This window comes from Urocitellus parryii, chromosome X (genome assembly GCF_045843805.1).
Source record: "Urocitellus parryii isolate mUroPar1 chromosome X, mUroPar1.hap1, whole genome shotgun sequence".
NCBI classification, from domain to species: domain Eukaryota; kingdom Metazoa; phylum Chordata; class Mammalia; order Rodentia; family Sciuridae; genus Urocitellus; species Urocitellus parryii.
The window spans coordinates 540,979-565,318 of NC_135547.1; the positions used below are offsets into that span (position 1 = coordinate 540,979).

At 35.3% G+C, this 24,340-nt stretch overlaps 1 protein-coding gene across 2 annotated transcripts in view; it reads right to left on the reverse strand.

Annotated features, from left to right (window-relative positions):
• Clic2 (chloride intracellular channel 2) overlaps positions 1-24,340 on the reverse strand; it is a 61,640-nt gene that overhangs the window by 13,394 nt on the left and 23,906 nt on the right. Inside the window, exons 1-3 of one of the 2 annotated variants that reach the window (XM_026415056.2) lie at positions 21,352-21,627; positions 11,665-11,774; positions 11,417-11,542 (exon numbers count right to left, since the gene is read on the reverse strand). In XM_026415056.2, the coding sequence (XP_026270841.1) occupies positions 11,417-11,542; positions 11,665-11,774; positions 21,352-21,408 (293 nt within the window). In that variant the 5' untranslated portion in view covers positions 21,409-21,627. Of the gene's footprint in view, positions 1-11,416; positions 11,543-11,664; positions 11,775-21,351; positions 21,628-24,340 lie in introns of those variants that run through there. The other variant, XM_077793821.1, reaches the window with a different exon arrangement.

Below are 24,340 nucleotides of genomic sequence, written 5' to 3' on the forward strand. Positions count from 1 at the left end.
TATTTCAGGAAATAGAAAAAGAGGGAGAACTTCCAAATTCATTCTACGAGGCCAACATCACCCTGATTCCGAAACCAGACAAAGACACTTCAAAGAAAGAAAACTACAGACCAATATCTCTAATGAACCTAGATGCAAATAAAATTCTGGTGAATCGGATACAAAAACGTATCAAAAAAATTGTGCACCATGATCAAGTAGGATTCATCCCTGGTATGCAAGGCTGGTTCAATATATGGAAATCAATAAATGTTATTCACCACATCAATAGACTTAAAAATAAGAACCATATGATCATCTCGATAGATGCGGAAAAAGCATTCGACAAAGTACAGCATCCCTTTATGTTCAAAACTCTCGAAAAACTAGGGATAACAGGAGCATACCTCAACATTGTAAAAGCAATCTATGCTAAGCCTCAGGCTAGCATCATTCTGAATGGAGAAAAATTGAAGGCATTCCCTCTAAAATCTGGAACAAGACAGGGATGCCCTCTCTCACCACTTCTGTTCAACATAGTTCTCAAAACACTGGCCAGAGCAATTAGACAGACGAAAGAAATTAAAGGCATAAAAATAGGAAAAGAAGAACTTAAATTATCACTATTTGCAGATGACATGATTCTATACCTAGCAGAACCAAAAGGGTCTACAAAGAAACTACTAGACCTAATAAATGAATTCAGCAAAGTGGCAGGATATAAAATCAACACGCATAAATCAAAGGCATTCCTGTATATCAGCGACAAATCCTCTGAAATGGAAATGAGGACAACCACTCCATTCACAATATCCCCCCCCAAAATAAAATACTTGGGAATCAACCTAACAAAAGAGGTGAAAGACTTATTCAATGAAAACTACAGAACCCTAAAGAGAGATATAGAAGAAGACCTTAGAAGATGGAAAAATATACCCTGTTCATGGATAGGCCGAACTAACATCATCAAAATGGCGATATTACCAAAAGTTCTCTATAAGTTCAATGCAATGCCAATCAAAATCCCAACAGCATTTCTTGTAGAAATAGATAAAACAATCATGAAATTCATATGGAAAAATAAAAGACCCAGAATAGCAAAAACAATGCTAAGCAGGAAGTGTGAATTAGGCGGGATAGCGATACCAGACTTCAAACTATACTATAGATCAATAGTAACAAAAACAGCATGGTACTGGTACAAAAACAGGAGGGTGGACCAATGGTACAGAATAGAGGACACAGAAACCAATCCACAAAATTACAACTATCTTATATTTGATAAAGGGGCTAAAAGCATGCAATGGAGGAAGGATAGCATCTTCAACAAATGGTGCTGAGAAAACTGGAAATCCATATGCAACAAAATGAAATTGAATCCCTTTCTCTCACCATGCACAAAAGTTAACTCAAAATGGATCAAGGAGCTTGATATTAAATCAGAGATGTGGCATCTGATAGAAGAAAAAGTTGGCTATGATCTACATACTGTGGGGTCGGGCTCCAAATTCCTCAATAGGACACCCATAGCGCAAGAGTTAACAACTAGAATCAACAAATGGGACTTACTCAAACTAAAAAGTTTTTTCTCAGCAAAAGAAACAATAAGAGAGGTAAATAGGAAGCCTACATCCTGGGAACAAATTTTTACTCCTCACACTTCAGATAGAGCCCTAATATCCAGAGTATACAAAGAACTCAAAAAATTAGACAATAAGATAACAAATAACCCAATCAACAAATGGGCCAAGGACCTGAACAGACACTTCTCAGAGGAGGACATACAATTAATCAATAAGTACATGAAAAAATGCTCACCTTCTCTAGCAGTCAGAGAAATGCAAATCAAAACCACCCTAAGATACCATCTCACTCCAGTAAGATTGGCAGCCATTAGGAAGTCAAACAACAACAAGTGCTGGCGAGGATGTGGGGAAAAGGGTACACTGGTTCATTGTTGGAGGGACTGCAAATTGGTGCAGCCAATTTGGAAAGCAATATGGAGATTTCTTGGAAAGCTGGGAATGGAACCACCATTTGACCCAGCTATTCCCCTTCTCGGTCTATTCCCCAAAGACCTAATAAGAGCATGCTACAGGGACACTGCTACATCAATGTTCATAGCTGCACATCACGATAGCAAGATTGTGGAACCAACCTAGATGCCCTTCAATAGATGAATGGATAAAGAAAATGTGGCATTTATACACAATGGAGTATTACTCTGCATTAAGAAATGACAAAATCATAGAATTTGGAGGGAAATGGATGGCATTAGAGCAGATTATGCTAAGTGAAGCTAGCCAATCCTTAAAAAACAAATGCCAAATGACTTCTTTGATATAAGGGGAGTAACTAAGGACAGAGTAGGGATGAAGAGCACGAGAAGAAGATAAACATTAAATAGGGATGAGAGGTGGGAGGGAAAGGGAGGGAGAAGGGAAATTGCATGGAAAGGGAAGGTGATCCTCAGGGTTATCCAAAATTACATACAAGAGGAAGTGAGGGGTAAGGGAAGAATAATACAAGTGGAAGAAATGTTTTGCAGTAGAGGGGGTCGAGAGAGAAGAGGGGAGGGGAGGGGAGAGGAGGGGGGATAGTAGAGGATAGGATAGAGAGCAGAATTCATCAGACACTAGAATGGCAATATGTAAATCAATGGAGGTGTAACTGATGTAACTGATGTGATTCAGCAATCTGTATACGGGGTAAAGGTGGGAGTTCATAACCCTTTTGAATCAAACTGTGAAATATGATATATCAAGAAAGATGTAATGTTTTGAACGACCAACAATAATAAAAAAAATAATAAAAAAAGAAAATAAAGTTTCTAATCATGTGATTAAAAAAATAAAATCAGGAACAAGACAAGGAGGTCCACTGTCATCACTTATATTCAATATAGTTCTCAAAACTCTACCCAGAGCAATCAGGCAAGAGAAGAAAATTAAAGGAATACAAAAATAAGAAGTCAAATTAGCTTTATTTGCTGAGACATAATTCTATATCTAGAAAACTCAAAAGAATTTCAGAAGAAGGCTTATAAAGCTGATCAATGAATTAAGCAAAGTAGCAGGATACAAGATCAACACTCAAATCAATATCTTTTGTATACTTTATACTCCAATAGTAATTCTACTGAGAAAGTAATCAGGAAAACCATCCATTTCAAATAACCTAAAAAAAAACCCTGGTAATCAATCTAACTATGGGGCAAAAGATCTATACAATAACAACTATAGAACACTGGATAAAGAAACTGAGGATGTTAGAAGTTGGAAATACCTCTCATGTTCTTGGACAGAGAGAATTAATATTGTCAAAATGGTCATACTACCAAAAGCAATGTACGGATTCAATGCAATCCCCTTCAAAACACCAATGGCATTCTTCACAGAAATAGAAAATACAGGTCTAAATTCATTTGGAAAAATAAGAGACACAGAATAACCAAAGTAATAGTGAGTAAGAAGAATGAAGCAGGAAGCATCACAATACCTGATCTCAAATTATACTGCAGAGGTATAGTAACAAAAACAGCATGGTACTGGCACAATAACAGACATGAAGTACAGTGAAATAGAATAGAAGACATAGAAACAAACCCACAGAGATAGAGTCAACTGATACTTGACAAAAGTACCAAAAATATATGTTGGAGAAAAGAGCCTTTTACACAAATGGTGCTGGGAAAACTGGGTATGCATATGTAGAAAAATGAAAATAGATTCCTATCTCTCACTCTGCACAAATTTCAAATCAAATTGGATCAGACTTGGAATTATACCAGAAACCTTACAAGTGCTTGAAGAAAACATAGCGTTCACACTCCATCATATAGGTGCAGGCACCAATTTCCTTAACAAGACCCTAAATAAAACCAACAGTCAATAAGTTGGATGCCATAAAATTAAAAAGCCTCTGTACATCAAAAGAAAGGATTAAGAGAGTGGAGAAAGAGCCTATAGAATGGGAGAAAATCTTTGCCAGCTCCTCCTCTAACAGGGGACCAATATCCAGGATATAAAAAGAACTCAGAAAACTCAACACAAATCCACAAATAACCCAAATCAATAAGTAAGCTAAAGAACTAAACAGACATTTCAAAAGAAACAAATGGTAAAAAATATATGAAAAAAAATGTTCAACATCTCTAGCAACCAGGAAAATGCAAATCAAAACTACACTAAGATTCCATCTCACTCCAGTTTGAATGGCTGTTAGCAAGAACAAGAATAATAAATGTTGGGGCTGGGGTGTGGCTCAGCGGTAGAGTGCTTGCCTCACACATGTGAGACTCTGGGTTTGATCCTTAGCACCACATAAAAAAATAAATAAATAAACAAAATAAAGATATTAAAAAAGAATAATAAATGCTGGCAGAAATTGAGAGGGAAAGATACACTGATACATTGTCAGTGGGACTGCAAATTAGCACAACCACTCTGAAAAGCAGTAAATAAAACAAAGATAACATGTCCAACAAAAAAAAATGTTAAAAAAACGATATAATGACTGAATCCAGGGGAAGATAAATATCCAGGTATAAGATTATTAAAAATGTCCAATTAGATTAAATCCAAAGAAGATTACATCAAGACATATAATGAAACTGTCAAAAATCAAAGATGAAGAGAGGATTCTGAAAGCAGCAAGAGAAAAGTAACATGCCACATACAAGGGAACTCAAATGTAACTGTAAACAGGATTCTCAGCAAACCAGAGAGAACAGAATGATACATCCAAAGTGCTGAAAGCAAAACAAAAACAAACAAACAAAAATAAAATACAAACAAAAAACCCTACCAATGAAAAATAGTCAGAAAATGTACCCTTCAGAAATGAAGAAGAGATCATGACTTTCCCAGAAAAATAAATGTTGAGGGAGTTTGCTATGGTTTCAATATTCCCACTAAACTCATGTTGAAATTTAATCCCATTATGAGGTATTACATGGGTAGAAACTTGATCCAACCATGGCATTTGGAGGTGGGACTTTTGGGAGGCAATTAATGTTAAATTGGGTCATAAGGTAGGACCCTAGTCCAACAGGACTATGGTTTTATTAGAAGATAAGAAGATACCTGAGTATCTACTTTGTCTTGCTATTTCATACCTTCTCCCTGGTCTCCCAGCAATAAGGTCTTCACCAGCTGCTGATCAGATAATGGTGCCACTTGGACTTTTTATCCTCTAGAACTATAAGCTAAGGAAACCTCTGTTGTTTATAAAGTAGAAAAGCTAGTACATAATCAAATCCATAGAACTCTAACACTGTAAAGGTGTTATATAAGTTATTTATATAGTTAGTATGAAGGTAAAGAAAAAAATTATTCAATTAATTATAGCTGTAATAGTTCATTGAGGGATAGCCAATATACAACATATAAATTTTAATATCAAACACAAAATGCACGAGGCAAGGACAAAAATTTTAAATTTTTGTATGAGATTGAAGTTAAGTTGTTAAGAGCTTAAATAGTCTGCTAATAACTGTAATATGTTTTATGTAAGCTTCAAGAAAACCACAAAGTGAAAACCTATGGTAGATATTTTTAAAAAAGTAAAGAAAGCATACCACTAGATAAAATTATCTAATCACAAAGGAAGACAGCAAGACAGAGAGGATCAAAGGAGTTACAAAACAACCAGAAAACAATTAACAAAATGGCAGTTGTAAATCCCTACATATCAATAAATACCTTGAATGCAAATTGATTAAATTCAAACTAAACAACCAAAATGTCTATTGATTAAATTCTGCAATCAAAAAGCATAGAGTGGTGAGTGGACTTAAAAACAAGAACCACATATATGCTCCTTACAAGAAGCTCACTTTACCTTTAGCATGCATAGACTGAAAACAAAGAGATAGAAAAAGATATTTCAGGCTGAGGATGTGGCTCAAGCAGTAGCGTGCTTGCCTGGCATGCATGCGGCCCGGGTTTGATCCTCAGCACCACATACAAACAAAGATGTTGTGTCTGCCGAAAACTAAAAAAATAAATATTAAAATTCTCTCTCTCTTGGGGATGTGGCTCAAGCGGTAGCGTGCTTGCCTGGCATGCATGCAGCCCGGGTTCGATCCTCAGCACCACATACCAACAAAGATGTTGTGTCCGCTGAGAACTAAAAAATAAATATTAAAAATTCTCTCTCTCACTCTCTCCTCTCACTCTCTCTTTAAAAAAAATTCTCTCTCTCTCAAAAAAATAAAGAAAAAAAGAAAATGATATTTCATGCAAATGGAAACAAAAGAGAATAGCCATAGTTATACTCACATAAGGTAAAATAGAATTTAAGGCAAAACTGTTAAAGGAAACAAAGATGGTGATTACATAGAGATGTCAAATATTCATCAAGAATATTTAACAATTATAAATATATATGCATTGCCTTAGTCCATTTTGTGTTGCTATAGCAAAATACCCAAATCTAGGTATTTTATAAAGAAAAAATCGTTTATTTAGCTTACACTTATAGAGGTTCCATGGCACTGGAATCTGCTCGGCACTGGCATCTGCTCAGCTCTGGAGAAGACCTCATGAAAGAAGGTATCACAATAGTAGGAGTGCATATGGGAGAGAAAATCACCACATACAGAAGAGAAATTTGGATAGTTCAGGTTTCCTTATGACAACCCACTCTGGGGGAAGTAATCCAGTTCCATGAGACCTGTATTGATTCCTTCCAAGGGTGGTGCCCCTGTGATCTAATTACCTTCCACTAGGCACCACCTCTTAAAAGTTCCACCATTTGAACAATACCAAATTGGGGACCAAGGATCTAGCACATGAATCTTTGGGGGAAAATCTATATTCAAACTATAGCATGCATAGAATGTTAAGAGTGTCTAAATATATAAATCAAATATTATCTGGTGGGAGATATAGACTGCAACATAATAATAGTAGGGAACTCTAATACTTCACTATCATTAATCATTGGAGAAATGAAAATTAAAACCACACCTTTTAGGTTTTTGGCTGCTATCAAAACCATGCTTATAAACAACCCATGGATTAAAGCAATCACACTATTAGATATATACCCAAAGAAATGAAATCATTTTGCTAAAGATATATCTGCACTTCCATCTTCATTGTAGCATTGTTCACAATATCCAGCTATGGAAACAACCAAAATGTCCATCAACATTTGCATGGATATAAAAAATATGGCAAACCCAGGAAAAGAACATACTCTTTTTATGGACTGTAGTATTATGTGAATGGTACATTTATTCTGAACATTTAGGGGCTGCAAAATGTAATGAGAAACTCATGACTAGATAATAATACTAGTTTTAGATAGTATGCCCTTGATTGAAATATTTAATTAAAATTTTTAAAAATTATTTTTTAGTTGTAGTTGAATACAATACCTTCATTTTATTTATTTTTATGTGGTGCTGAGGATTGAACCCAGGGCTTTGCATGTACTAGGCGAACACTCTACCACTAAGCCACAAACCCTTAATTGAATTTTTAACAGGTTAAACATATGAAATCTTAGAATGTTATTTGCTTTTAGTTAGATAAAATTCAGCTTTGCAATTGCTAGAATTGTCAGAGTTCCATGGTAATTAAAATCTGAATTGATTCTTATTGCAAATGGAATCATCAAACTAAAAATGTATATGTATACCCTTTTAAAAATGAATTTGCACTGGGTGTGGTGGCACATGCCTGTAATCCCAGTGGCCCAGGAGGCTGAGGCAGGAGGATTGTGAGTTCAAATCCAGCCTCAGCAACCATGAGGTACTAAGCAATTCAGTGAAACCATGTCTCTAAATAAAATAGAAAATAGGGTTGGGATATGGCTCAGTGGTTGAGTGTCCCTGAGTTCAATCCCTGGTACCCATCCCTCCCCAAAATAAATTTGCTATTTCTTGTTAAGCCAGGAAATTGAAAGGTAAGAGCTATGGTTTGTCTCATGCTGCATAGAGTATTTCTTACATAAAGACCTAATTGTAAGTTGTTTTTTTTTTCATAGTTTTCATCTAAAATCAGGTTTATGTAAGGTCCCATTTTAACCATGGTTAATAGGAAATTCCTTTAATGAAAATTGCCAACCTTTACTAACATTTAACAAGAATATTTTTGTTAGAAATTTAACAAAAAGTAATTACTTCTACTGTAGTAGAAGCTTGGGATAGTATGAAATAGAACCCAGGAAATTAGATTACTGTCAGCAGTTGCTCAAGATTCTAACTGATAGACTGTTTGGTAAAATTAGTGGAAAGGGGAATGCAAATAGAATTTGCTTAAGTTTTAAAAACATGCATGTTATAAGAAAATCAGAGGACTGAGAGGGAAAATAAACTGGTTGATAACATTTCTGGTGACAATCCTTTCCAGAAATATTTTGTACTTTTATTTTAAAAATGTATCCTGCTATAACAGTTTAATAAATTCTTTTTTTAAAATTTTTATTTTTTAGTTCTCGGCAGACACAACATCTTTGTTTGTATGTGGTACTGAGGTTCAAACCCGGGCCGCACGCATGACAGGCGAGCACACTACCACTTGAGCCACATCCCCAGCCCATTAATAAATTCTTTTAAAACTATAAAATATATGGCATACACACATAGTGGACTTATTCAGCCTTTAAAAAATGAGAAATTCTGTCATTTGTGACAATATTGACAAAGCTAGAGGACACTGTGTTAAGTGAAATAAGTTGGGCAGAGTTACACATCCCATAGGGTTTCACTTATATGTGGAATCTAACAAAGTCAAACTCAGAAGCAGAAAATAGAATGGTGGTTAACAGAGGCTGTTGGGTGGATAGGGAAAAGGGAGACATTAGTCAATGGGTTCTAGTGGATAAGAGGATTAAATTTGGGTGTGCTATTGTGTGGTGAGGTGACTATAATACCTAATAATATATTGTATATTTCAAAATAGCTAAGTGAGGATTTTAAATGTCCTCACTATAAAGAAATGATAAATACTTGAAGTGATGTATGTGCTAATTACTCTGGTTCAATTATTCCAGAATGTAAAATTCACTGAAGTATCACTTTGTATCCCATAAATATATACAATTATTATCTACCAATAAAGATAAAAATGAAATTAAAAATATTATTCCAATATTCTAATAAAGAACAGATGGAAAATTTCAAATGATTTCTTTTAAACTACCAAACAGGGGTCTGGAGTTGTAGCTCAGTGGTAGAGCACTTGCCTACCATGTACAAGGCTTTGGGATCAATCCCTGATATTGAAAAATAAATTTATGGGCTGGGGTTGTGGCTCAGTGGTAGAGAGTTTGCCTAGCATGTGTGAGGCACTGGGTTCAATTCTCAGCACCACATATAAACAAATAAATAAATAAAGGTCCATCAATAACTAAAAAAAAATTAAAAAGCAATCCAAGTGATGAAACTTAATTAACTAGACTAATGTGAAAGATTTGCACTCTGAAACTATAAACAATGCTGACACATATTAAAGAAGGTTTAAATTGATATATACTATATTCATGAATCAAAGCACTCAGTATTATTAAAATAAATTATTCATACATTGATCTATAGATTTAATAAAATACAAATTAAAATTTTGAAATTTGGTAGAAATTAACAATCTGAATCTAAAAGTTCATATGGGAATGGAAAGACATAGAATAAGCATCATTCTTGCAAATGAAGAAAGTTGAAAGAATTGTACTACATATCTTAGTCTTACTATAAAGTTATAGTTTACCAAAACAGTGTGTTATTGACCAAAATTGTTAAGGTAATTTAATAGGATAAATAATCTTTTCAGCTAATGGGGCTGCATATATTGCACCTCCATAGGAAAAAAAAATAACCTCAATGTAAATCTTACACCTTATATAAGAATTAAGTCCAAAATGGATCATGGACTTAAATATAATAGACAAACATAAAACTTCTAGAAAACATAGGAGAAAGTCTTTGTGATCTGGAAGTAAACAAAACTTTGTTAGATAAGACATAAAAAGCATAAATCATAAAAAGAACTAGACTTTGTAAAAAATTTAAGAACTCTATTCTTTAAAAGACTCACTTGTTATTTCCAGTAATTTTTATTGACTGATAGATGTGCATAAAATTTTAATGGCTCAAAATTATCCTTTTCTAGAGGGGGTGTACCTAGTCATTTTCCAGGAAGAGTGGTGGCTGATAATGCTAACTGAATCACAGATAGTGAGTCAAGGTTGTGTTAGGGCCCTAGGGTTTATATCTGGTCTTCTTCCCCCACCACAATTCTATGTTGCTATATTCTAGGCATGAAAGACAAAGATTTTAAAAGGTGTTTTAGGAAGACTGAAAATAAAAGTCCAGAATATTATATACTAAGCAAACTCTAAGTAAAAAAATATTATAGTAGTATAAGTTTAGTAAAAATAGGGTTATCTAATTTACTTTAGAGAATCAGAAATCAAATCCAAAGATATAGACATCCCCACAGGCATCTGGAATAAAAAAAAGACAATGAAAAACTTCATGAATATAAAATAAGTAAGATAATTCATGTAGCAAAAAAAAAAAAAAAAAGCAAAAATGGAAATTGTGTCTTACTTGGTTCCTGGTTCTAGACAGCTACAGTAGACAGAATTCTAAAATGGCCTCAAAGATTCCCATATCCTGGTATATATACATGCCTTGCAAAACGCCCTACCCTTCATCATGGATGAGCACTTTGAACATGATAGGATATCATGTTTATAATCAGGTAGATAATCAGCTGACTTGGTGTTAATCAAATGGGAGATTATCTTGGGTGGGCATGACTTAACCATGTAAGCCTTTAAAAGGGAGAAATATTAGAAAAATATTTATTTTGCTGATTTCAGAGGAAGAGAGTAAACAGTCATGTTGTGAACTGCCAATGCAACCGGGTAGCCTCTAGGAACTGAAAGCTTACTCCAACCAACAGTGAACTAGTAATCCAAGACCTGCCATATATTAGCTGTAAGAAATTAAATTTGACCAAAAAATGGAGGAACATGGAAGGGGACCCTGGGCCCCAGATGGTAACTGTATCCCTGACCAATAACTTAATTGCAGTTTTGTGAGACCCTGAGCAGAGAACCCTGTGGGTCATGCCCAGCCTGCTGACCAAGGAAAACTGTAAGATAATAAATGTTATTTTAAGACATCAGATAATATTTTACCCCCTAATTTCTACTCACATATGTCTTCTCTATCTTAAGACCAGAGAAAATTTACTTTCTTGTTTTAAAGTATGTTACACATTTAAAAATAATTTAAAATAATGTATTTCTCATCTTCATGTATTTGAAGTTAGAGGGAGGTTTATAAGTGTGTCTTATTTGACATGTAGGCCCAGAAATCCCAAAGCACTTTTAAATTAGCAATAATCCTCATAATAGATATGCCAATTGAATAGATTATGGATTATATAATAATATAACAATATCCTATAAAATGTTGTACCTTGGAGGAGCCAATGTTTGCTCTAGAAACTCTTCGATTTTAATAAAGTCCGTTTTCAACTCCTTGTTATATATCAAGAAGGGAGGATTGGTACCTGGGGCTAAGTCCTTCAACTCTTCAGGCTTTCTGTGATTATTTAAAATAAGTAGAGTTAGGTCTGTATATAAAGTACACATTATAAAAACACAATTACACAAGTGTCTACCAATTTCAATCTCCAGAATTTAACATGTCCTGATTTCTCTTACCTGGTCATATCAACAGTAGTCACATTAAATTTAACTCCTTTAAGCCAGAGAATCATGAAGAGGCGTTGGCAAAATGGACAGTTTCCAATACTCTCCCCATCACTTCCAGCCTATTAAGATTAAAAAAAAAAGCCTCAGTTCATTCATTTGTTTGTTCAACAAGTATGTATTGAGTGGTTACTGGTAAATGAACTAGTTGCTGAAAAAAAGAATTCTTTAACATCATGGATTCTACTATCTGTGAGCTAAGAGAGATAATGAATCAAATAATCTCATTATATATAAAATTGTGTGATGAATAAATGATAAACTTTTTATATTACAAGAATTTATATAACCATATTTTGTTGATAGACATTTAGAATATTACAAAAATTTTCCTATAGACTTTAGCAACATACATTCTTGAACATATAACTTGTCCTACATCTGAGATTGTGTCTTTAGGGTTAATCTTTAAAATAAGAATGCTGGGTAGAAGTACACACATTTTATATTTTGATATACCCTGCCAAATTTTCTTCCTGAAAAGTATCTTTCCATTTGTACATTGGCCATTTGACTTTTTTGTGGATTAATTGTTCATGACAGTTTTCCATTTTTCTATCAAGGTGAAAGGGTAAAGTTTCTAAGCTGGAAAGCTTGAATGTAAAAGATTAGGTATTATTAAGTTCCTCTGTTACACCCAGATTCCTGAGATAGTTAAGACAACACCCTACTTGCCATTTAGCCTAGGGCCCTGTGCAGTTCCTCACAGGGCCCAAACCAATCAGTTTGAATGTGTGACCCGCTTAGGAATGACCAATCACCCCCGCCCCACCTGTTCCCGCCAATGATTATGCCAATCACGTTTCAGAGTTGTTGTTCAATTTTCCCGCGCCTCATGATGATTTGTTCTGATGTATGCAAAGCTTCCCGCCCTCCCCCAAAAGTGTACTTAAGCTGGGTTTGAACCTCTGCTCGGGGCTCTGGGCTGCTCTCCCTTCTTGAGTGAGCACAGAGTCCCAGCGCGCTGGAATGGATCCCCAATAAATATCCCCTTTTGCCAATTGCATGGAGTCAGTCTCTTGGGTGGTCTCTCCCTTGACGTTTTGCCGTACCTTTACAAAGGGGATAAATTTTCCCTGAGTTGGAAAATTATTTGTATATTAAAGACATTAACTCTTTGTGATGCATGTTACATGTAATTTTAAAAACATGTTATTTAAAAATTAAATTTATAATCCAAGTGGCTCAGGAAGCTAAGTTGGATCACAAATTCAAAGCCAGCCTCAATAACTTTGCATGGCTCCAAGCAACTTAGCGAGTCCCCGTCTCAAAAAATAAAAAGAGCTGAAGATGTGGCTCACTGGTTAAATGCCCATGGGTTCAATCCCTGGTTAAAAAAATTTACATAATATATATCATTCTTCTCCTCTATAGAGTCTGTATATATATCAAGATTACAAACACCTATTTATGGGGTTGGTGGCAGGCGGCATGCAGAAGCAGGGGGGTCGCCCTGGGAAGAGGAAGGCTCGGGCCGCGGGAGGGGGGGGCTCCAGGAAGGAGCGGCCATTGCCGGGCCTGGCAACAGGGTTGGGGCCCGGCTGGCCTAGCGTGATCGGGCTGGGGCAGGGGTTCCAGGCAGCTCAGGGGCTCTAGGAGGGCTTGGGGGAGCTTGGGTTGAAGCTGCTGCCTACGCTGCTCTGAGGCTGCCCACCATCCAGGCGTGCGGGCTGTGCTCTGCTAAACTAGAATTCTTTATTCAGAAGATTCCTGCAGAGATCTTTCTCCTCATGTAAAACAAATGGAAGACCAGTGTTCACAAATATGAGTACAATTTTTTTGAAAAGGGTTTGAGGGAAACAAACTTCTTGGTGCTTTTCCATGGAGCGCACATGGCGGGCAGTTAATGTGTTGGAGGTTAAGTTGTTCAGACAACACAAGCAGAATTTATGAAATATGGGTTATTTTTGTTTCTTTGTCCTATTTCTGAAAGTTTGTAGGTCTACTTATAATTTTTTTCAAGTGAGACATCCTTAAGTTGAATTTCGATGATTCATAGTTGTTATTGTTTTTATAAGAATGTGTTTGAAAACATTTATTCTCTGTGTACACAGTTTATGTGGGAAACTAGCTCCATGATATCTCTTGGCTAGGAAGCCTGTATCCATCTGATACTGAGGACAGGTTTCATATGAGTGTTACATACCTTTTTCCCCCAGGACGACTTCAGACAACACTTTGCTTATCCAAGTGTGGTCCTAGTGAAGCCAGATTTAAAGTTAGGTAGTCAGTGTAGTTAGGTCAATCGGGTCTAATGTAGAGTGAGATCTAAAATGGAGGCCATGTTAAGAATGAATTCCGGGAAAAGCAGAACAACTCTTGGAATGTTAATGAAGTCTGGGAAAAGCCCAAGGCCCAGAGTCCATCCCAAAGAAATGTTAATGAAGATTACTTCTTTGCCCCACCTGTGCCCCACCCTTCGGGCCTTCCCACCTACATTCCATCACTGAAAGAACTATAAAAAGGGGAAACAACCGATCTTCCATGGATTCCACCTCTTGGGTCCTCTTCTTCCTCTGGGAGAAGTCTTTTCTACTGTCCTTTAATAAAGCCTCTACTTTCCACTCTTAAAAACAAAACAAAAACTCACCTATTTATTTCTTATTGTATTTTACTATAAAGAGCTTCTGTCACGGGCACAGTGGTGTATGCTTGTGATCCCAGTGGCTCAGAAACCTGAGACGGGAGGATCACAAGTTCAAAGCCAGCCTCAGCAAAAGTGAGATGCTAAGCAACTCAGTGAGACCCTGTCTCTAAATAAAATACAAAATAGGGCGGGGGATGTGGTTCAGTGCTCCTTAATTCAATCCCTGGTACAAACAAACAACAACAAAAAAGAGCTTCTGTCATGTTTTCTTCTAGTATTTTTATGGTTTCATTTTTTTGCATTTGTTTCATCTATTTGTAATGTATTTTGTTTTTTTTGTTTTTTTTTTTAAATATTTATTTATTTTTAGTTCTTGGCGGACACAACATCTTTGTTTGTTTGTGGTGCTGAGGATTGAACCCGGGCCGCACGCATGCCAGGCGAGCGCGCTACCGCTTGAGCCACATCCCCAGCCCCTTGTAATGTATTTTGGATTGAGAGGTGTATTGGGAATCCTACTTTAGTATTTTTAATTTTTTTTTTACAAATAGTTAATAGTTTCCTCATACCATTCAATTAAAAAACCCACCATTTTATCCAATGGATTGAAATAGCAATCATTTTTCTGCTTTAAAATTTTGTACATATTGAGTTAAATCTGTAGAACTTTTATTCACTCTCATTCATTCGACTATTCATTTACTTACCCAATATGTACTCACTTAACAAATAAGTATATTTAACATATACTAGACTATGTGTATATATAATGTGTGTGTGTGTGTGTGTGTGTGTATATATATATATATATATATATATATATATGAACTAGATATTAAAATGAAAATATTCCCCCAAATTAACTCTCAGTTTTAAATAGAGATAAGTTCTGTGAAATAAGGAAGTGCATTTTATGAGTGTGTAACAGAGTAACCCAGAGAAAACTATGTGAAATCCATTAAGGAAGGTCATTATTGAGGAAGTGGCATTTAAATTGAGTTAAAAGGAGGAATAAGAGGGCTGGGGTTGTGGCTCAAGTGGTAGAACACTCACCTAGCATGTGTGAGGCCCTGGGTAGCCACATAAAAATAAAATGAAGATATTGTATCCACCTAAAACTAAAAAATAAATTTTAAAAAGGAGGAATAAGAATTAACTACATAGGGGCTGGGGTTGTGGCTCAGTGGTAGAGCACTTGCCTAGCACATGTGAGGCACTGGGTTCAATTCTCAGCACCACATAAAAATAAATAAAATAAAGGTATTGTGTCCATCCACAACTAAAAATAATTTTTAAAAATGAATTAACTATGTAAATAGTCATGGAGAAGGCATTTTAAACAGAGGGAATAGCATATGCAAAGGTCTTGCAGTAGTCTTGCATATGACATGTATAAGGAACTGAAAGAAGGTCAATGTGACTGTGATTCAGCGAGTGAGTTAGAGAAGACAAAATTTAATAATACATCAAAGATAAAATCTTCAAAAGAATTGTTAGGAAAATGAACATTTTCCTAACAATGAAAAACATTTTGCATTGAAATAAAATATGAATGAAAAACTCATAACACTCAATAACAAACTACCTGACTTTAAAAATGGGCAAGAAATTTAGACACTTTACAAAGGAATATACAAGGATAATAAATAAAGACACAAAAAGATTTTTAACATCACTAGTTCATGAGGGAAATGTAAATTAAAATCACCACTATGAACACCTTAGAATAACTAAAATGGAAAAGATTGATCATACCAAGTTTTGGCAGGGATACAGAGCAACCAGAATTCTCATATACTGCTGTTTGGAGTATAAAATGGTCTAACTGCTTTATAAACATTTGTCAAAGTTAAACACGTCTATTGCATGACCCAGCAATTCCAATTCTGGGTACTAACTGAATAGAAATAAAAGCATATATGTATAGAATGACTAGTACATGAATGTTTATAGCAACTTTATTCACAATATCCAAAACCTGGCAATAATACAAATGTTCTTCGATGTGTGAATGGATGAACAAATGATGGCAAATACATACAATAGAATACTTTAGCAATAAAATGGAATGAGCTACTGATGCACAAAACATGGGAGAATCACAAAATTATTATGCTAAGTCAAAGAAGCCATGCAGGAAGAATACATACTACTATATGATTCTACCTATAGAAAAATTGTAAAACATGGCAAGCCAATCTATCTTGATAGAAAGCAGATCAGTGGTTGATTGTAGGTGGGTGGCGTTATGGAGTGGGGTGAGAAGGACTGACTGCAAAAAGCTTAAAAAGAACTTTTTGAGGTGATGACAATGTTCTATATTTTGATTGGAATAGTGGTTACATGTATATATGTACATATATGTTAAATTCATTGAATTGTATACTTAAAATGAGTGCATTTTATCTTATGTAAATTACAATTTGATAAACTATGTTAAAATAGCAAAGCTGAAAAGGAACAGAACAAAAATTCAAATAATGATGTTATTTGGGGATTGCACACATTGCAATGACAAAGGTAATGGTATGACCATGGGAAAGGACTGAGAGATGATGAAGTCAAGGATCTGAGAAGTCAGTGTTGTTTTATCTAGACAGATATCAAAATCACCAAGAATTATGATAGAAGTAGTATTGGAAAGAGTGACAATGATGTTCAGGAAATAAGGGAGAGTAATCTGGAGATTGAAAAACTACAAATTATGAGGGACAGTGGGTGGTTAGTTTGATGTTTTGAGACTCTAGAGATTTCTCTGTATATTATCTGGAAACAGAAACGGGGATACCTCAAGGGCAAAAGTAAGAGGAATGAGGAACAAATGTAAGCCATTTCAGAGGGCTACAGCTGATGTAGTCTTCTCATGAGAGACCTAGGTTTTTGAGACACTCCTGTTTCAACATATCTCAAACTGAATTTCAATCAATTTTCTTTACTCCATACCAAAACCTACTCTTTCTTTAGGGCTTCTAATTCTTTGAATGGCACTGCCATCTGCTATGGATTGTACTGTGTCCTGCCTTCAAATCAATATGTTGAAGCCTTAACCCCTTATGTGATCATTATTTGGAGATGGGGGTGATTATAGTTAGTTGAGTTCTGAGGGTTGGGACTTAATGTTGGGATTAGTGTCCTTATTAAGAAGAGATGAAAGTTACTCTCTATCATGTGAGGACACACTTTGAAGATGACCATTTACAAACCAGAAAGATAGCCTTCACCTAAAGCTGATCATGTTTGTACCCTGATCTTGAACTTCTGGTTATCAGAATCTCTTATCTGTTAGACCCATTTTTCTTTTCTGTTTTGTCTTGCTTAGCTACTAGTGTGTAGCCTATAGAAGAATATAAAAGTCACTTTGTCTTAAAGATTCTTTGATCTGTTATTTGTAGAAATATTAAGGTCCCAGGAACCCTGGGGATAATTTCGGGGTTTTGGCAAATTTTCCTTTTCCTTAGCAGCAGGCATGACTGAGGAAATGATATTTATTGTGATTCACTTCTGATGTTAGGGAGTGAACAGATATGGGAAGAGGCAACCAACCTTGCCAACTGCATTTCTTTTTTAACAAAAGTTAGAGAAAGGATACAATCAGAATTTGGCTTAGTGAGTGGAAACATGATTAAGGGTGGGAGGCAGGAAGAGGAATAAAGTCTGATAATAGATATGGCAGGAAGGGTGGCTCTCCTTTAGCAAAAGGACAGTCAAAACACTGATGTGTGGGGGGAAATGCAACAAAGTTTCACAGGAAAACTCAAGTTTTTGTTGTTGTTGTTGTTGTTTATGTTATCCTGATTTAAAGTGCCATCACATAAAATTTGAAGATAAAAATTCCCTAGTTTAACTGACCAAGTACTTACCTCTTTAAATGTCTTTAGCTCAAAGACAGCATGTGAACTTTTATAAAACAACTATTTATCTGTGTTTGTGATCTAAGTTTCTAAACTTGAAAAATAATAATAGCAACAATAGCCAACATTTATTGGCATTTACTATGTAACTGACTACTGTGATTTTCATCATTGTTGTATTTAATTTTCATGAGGATGATCCTTCAAGGTGGATTGTGTCATTACTCTTCTTTTAGCAGTGAGGATGGTGAGGCTCTTATCTAGTCAAGAGTTGATAACATATTCTTCTCACTAAGCAAACCCAGGACTGTCACCACTAGAACCCACACTATTAAACACTGCTTTCTCCTAATAGTTTTCTTGGATTTTTAATTCAATCAATTTTTATAATAGTTTTAAGAGAGTTTGAAAATGGTCTGAATATTCAGGGAAGAGTATAATCTCTTCTTTGTTTTTTAAACACATTAAACAATGCTTTTGACAAAAGAATTACATTCACAATCTTTACCCAAAGATTTCATTCCACAATTTTCTGTACAGATCACAAAACCCTAATTTTAGAGTGTTTGGTAGAGAGTGCAAACATTCATTTAACAATGGACAACAAACCAACATGATGGGCTATGCATTTAGAGAAAATAAAATATGGATTATAAAATTCACTGTTCTTAGTTCCTGGATATAAAGCTTGTACATATCATTCAGAGTTGAAGGACAAAGTTTTCATTGACTACATGGAATATAAACATTGTATGATATAGATTCTTAATTGTGACAGGAAAGTCTTAATCTCTTCTAAGAATCCCATCAGCAGTATGGGGAAGAAGTCATGGTAGAGTTTTTAAAACCATAGCCAGAGGTAGCTGCGTTGGAAATCATAGATTCATTTAATTTTTACCATTGATAAATATTGAACAATATTTTTTAAATTTAGCATTTTTCCTTTCTTGATTCTTATGTCCCCTCTCAGCATTTTCCATGAAATTTCTAGAGATCTTTTAAACATTTTTTATTTGTTCATTTTATTTATACATGACAACAGAGACTATTCCAACATATTTATACAAACATGAGTATGCATATCTTATTCTAATTAGGATCCAAATCTAATTAGGATCCAATATTTAGATTCACTGTGGTATATTCTTATATGTACAAGATCTGAGGACCACATCTTCAAGCAAAGCAAAACAAAAAACCTGGACCACATATAACTCAAATTTCTTCCAGAAAATCTGTAATATGTTTCAATGCCACTAGATAAATGACACCTAAAGAATTCCATTTGATGAAATTCTGGAAGTTTTTAACTAAAGTATTCACATAATTGAAAATAACTGAATAAGATCATACATACTATTTTAAAGGGTTAGAATTCTAACTCTTTTATTCACTAGTTAGGTGACCTTGGACAAAGTTACTATATATTGCTTGACTTTCTGTACATTTATGTATCCATAAAATGGGGTTAGTAATAAAGCACTTAGCATATTGCTTCCCATACAAAAAGTACTCAATAAATGATAGGTTAGTTTAAATGTAAGTCGTTGTTATTTAATGCAACATTTACACATCCAGTATATGATTTGCTAACCTCTCCCTCCAGATTATCACTCAAATATAGGAAGTCTATGAGGATTAAATGCAGATCAATGCCAACAGCTGATTTGAGAAATATGACTTAATTGAATGAATAAACAGGTTAGACTAAAGGAACAATTTAGTTGCCCTATGAAGAAACATTACCTCTTGTTTGGAATTGGTAGATGTAAAAAGGCTAGTTGGAAAACCAAGGCTAATTTTTATCCTAACTGCCTGAATAGTCACATGTTTTGCTACAATCCAGAGATACAAAAAGTAACTCTTATGCCCCATAGCCCAGCAAAAACTTATTTATATGATTTTGCTGTGTAGGAATTCACTGGTCTTTGAAAAGACAGGTTGATAATGTCCTTATTGTATATATGTGATCAATTGAGAAATAACCTCAAATACTTTTAAAAAAACTACTTTGGCCAACAGGTGTTTAACTTAACATCTGATAAGTATACCTTATTTTATGTCTTTGTAAAGTCATAAACAGGGTGTATAGTTTTAGAAACAAGTTACTTAAAATTTAATGTTTTACTATACTTACAATGGGAGGTACAATATTATCACAACATTGTAATAAAAAAACTTTTAATAAAGTAGTAACTACTATTATTACTACTTACTGATGGTACTGTATAATTACTACTATTAATAGCAACCTACCTCCTAACTTGATTTTAGGATAAATGTATGTATGTTAATACATAAAATATTTGGAAGTATTTAGAAAAGGACCAAGTTGTTGTTATTATTATATTATTATTACTCTGAATACTTCCAATACTCAATAAAAACAAATTGTAAAACTAAACAGTTAATGTACTCAAATATTTAGGAAAATATTTCATTTCTACTTGGAATAACCCATATAAAAATGTTTTTGCTTGATGAATAATTTGGAAATGCATGTTTCTTTTTCCTGCTTTAGGGGTTTTCCAAAGTAATTTTAAGAAAAGTCTTAACTTTTTTTTCAAAACCTCCAAGGCTGACCAAAAAGAGGAAGTACAGGATTCTAAAATGAACCCTCCTCATGCTCTTCACATAACAGGCACACAGACTACTGTCTTTTTTCTTCCACAGTGTCTATGTGACTCTGCTATGATGTTTTCCCATTGTGAAAGAATTTTAGAAAGTTTTATCTGGGTTGTGTGGAAATTGAATTCTCAAGTCATTCTTGGTCCTTTCTTCCACTCATTTGAACCTTCCAAAACCTATCTCATAAAATCCAGATTCTGAGAGCTGGAAAGCCCTTCAGGATCATTTTGTCAGGTTCCTTCATCATATAGATGTAGGAAAAAAAGGTCTTCAGGAAGAGATATTTTTCTGAAGATTACATAGGAAGCTGCTGAAAATAGAATTTAGTTACTCTGACTACCAACTAGTCTAGTGCTCTTTCCACCATATCATCTTCTGTTTTTAAGATAAAATCTATTTTTGGTTGTCATCCAAGAATAGCCAAATATCCAGGCATTCTTCTAAAACTAAGAGTAGGAAAAAATTACAAAGTTCTTTTCCATCTCTAGCCCAAATATTGAGCTTGTTTTTAGAAGCTTAGGCACTATGTCAATAATACATTCTGTATGCTGTTATTATAGCTAAAAAACTTACCTTCACAAAAAGCTCAATTTCAGGGTCTGTTTGAGTGTTGGTCCTCAGGCTTGCCATCTTTCTGTTTTAGTTCCAGTTTTCAGAACCAAAAATTTGAGTGTACTCTTCTTCCAGTTTTATCCAAAGGCTAGAAGAATGTAGTTGCTTTAAGAAGAGAGTTACTTTCAGTGAACTGAGTCAGACTTGGGACTAGTCTCTCCTCTTAAAGAGGTGGAACACAGAAATTTCTAAGAGCAGCTCTTCAATTTGTTTTCCTTCTTCCTCTTGATCTAACATTTGAATCAAGGAGGAGCTCAAGGGGTGGATGGCCAGAAGTCTGGGGGTGTTTCCAGAAAGGCTTCAATGCCATGAGTCAGCACAAGAGAAACACATACACACAAATACATGCATGCAGAGCTGGCTTCTATGTATCAAGCCAGCCAGATGTTCTTTAGAGTTCTGGGCTCCATGCCCAGAAAAGGGCCTCTTATGGCTGTTCCTGTAACCTCACAGCTTTTCCAGGAAAAGGGCCAGAAATGACTTGAATTTTTATCATTGAAAAGGATGTTTATCCAATGATACCAACTAAAACAGGGTTTTAAAAAAACTGTACTTCATCAAATGTATACACCCATAATTCTTCGGCCACACAGCCAGATTTCAGTTCTGGCTTGCAAATTTCACTTCTCTTCTGTAACCTGGGAATGCACACTGGAGTGGTAGAGTCTGGGGGCTTCTTTAGTATGCCCCTCCCATTTCTTCATTTCTTGGCAGTGTGAACTGACACCAATCACTTCCTTGTTTTGGTGTATGTACCAAGAATGATGAGTATTTCTGCATTTGTGCTTGTCAACTCTGAGAAGGCAGTAAAATATCCAAACCAATCACTCCATGTTTAAGATGTTTCAGACAGCTGTATTTTCTATATGCCAAAGCTGGGGGGTGGTGAGTTAATAAACTCTTTGGTGGATGCTTGGAGTCTAACCAAACAGATCAACTGACTGGCTACCACTGTGACCCTCTGTCTACAAGGCCAAATGTGCCTCATGCTCATATGGTCTGGGCATGAACCTGCCATTGCACCACACATAAATTTGTAGGATAAGACTCTTGGGGAAGCCCAGCCTGTGCCACACCTGCAGGTTCTAGCAAGGAGGACCTGATATATAGTGAATGTTTTTTCTGGGTGAGGGAGAGGCCTGATAATTTCTCAAACGGTCTGATGGAAATCGTGCAGGACATCTGTTGACCAGCCTTCAGGGTGAGTTTAGCACTGGCCATTTGGCAAGAACGGGTGACTGCTTTGTTTAGCCATATTTTTTATTCTGCTCATCTATTTTTACCCTATTCATCATACCCTATTTGTTTACTCCAAAGACAATCAACAAATGTCTGCTCTGTGCCAGGAATGCAACTTCAAGCATACTCAGTATTAGGCATCTTCATGCACCTCCACTGTCTATATGTAATCAGTATAAAATCTTGTCACTTCCACATGCTGAATATTTTTCAAATCTATCTGTTTCCCCACCCCACTACTCCAAATTTCAAACCAGCAATATTATTTTTAAAGTTTTAAATTTTAAAATACAAAATTACTGCTTCACTCTCAGACCTCAGAAGAAAACCACTTACCCAATCACAGTCAGCAGTGCCACAACAGACGGTAGCCTAAGGAGCGCTGCATGGTCTCTCACAAATCATCAAAGAGATGACCTGTTTTTTTCTTTGCTTCCTAGGATGTTCTTAGTTGTTTTTTTTATTTTTTCCTTTATTTTTTTCCCTTTTGGTACTGGGGATTGAACTCAAGGACACTGAACCACTGAGCCACATCCCCAGCTCTATTTTGTATTTTATTTAGAGACAGGGTCTCACTGAGTTGCTTAGGGCCTCATCTTTGCTGAGGCTGGCTTTGAACTCATGATCCTCCTGCCTCAGCCTCCCAAGCCACTGGGATTAGAGGCGTACGCCACCGCCCCCGGCTCAATTTTTTCTGCGATATCTTTTACATACCATAAAATTGGCCTGTTTTGACTGTACACTTCAAGGATTCTTAGCAAACTTATCAAGAGGTGTAGCCATCATTAAAATCTGACTTTAGACATTTCCATCAACTGAATGATATCTCATTTTCGTACTTGTAAGCCATCCTGTGACTACCAGCAGAACCAGGCAACCCCTAAGCTACTTTGTCTCTATGGATTTACCTATTACAATCATTTCACATGACAGGAATCATAGAATGAGTGGCCTTTTGTGTCTATGTTCTTATTCTTCTCATAATGTTTCCAGGGCTCATCCTTATTGTAACATGAATCAGTACTTAATTCATTTTCATGACTGAATCATATTCCACATTTTTAAAAACTACTCATCAATAGACAGACATTTTGATTGTTTCCATCTTTTCACAGCTGTGAATAAGGCTATTATGTATATTTGAGTATAAGTATTTGGGTGAACATATTTTTAGAAATAGAAAGCCTGAGCCAAATAGTAAATATATATTGACCTTATTGGAAACTGCCATACAGTTCTACACTTTTGCATTCTCAACAGCAGAATACAAGGATCCAAAGGTCTCCATATTCTCAATAAAACTCATTATTGACTGGTTTTGTTTTATTTTATAATACCCATCTTTATCAGTATGAAGTGGTACCACTGATGTTTATATTTTATTTTCCATAATGAAATTGAACATCATTTCATGTACTTCTTGGATACTTGTATTTGTGATTTGGAGAAATATCTATTAAAATACTTTACCCATTTTTTTTAAAAGCTGACTTTTTGAATGTGATTTTAGTTGTTGATGGACATTTATATTTATTTATTTATTTTTATGTGGTGCTAAAGATCGAACCCAGTGCCTCAAACATGATAGGGAAGAACTCGACCACTGAGCCACAACCCCACCATTTTTATTGAAATGTAGTGTTTTTTTTTTGTGTTGTAAGTGCTTTTTGGTGTGTTGTAAATTTCTCTTTTGGATATTAGACTGCTATCA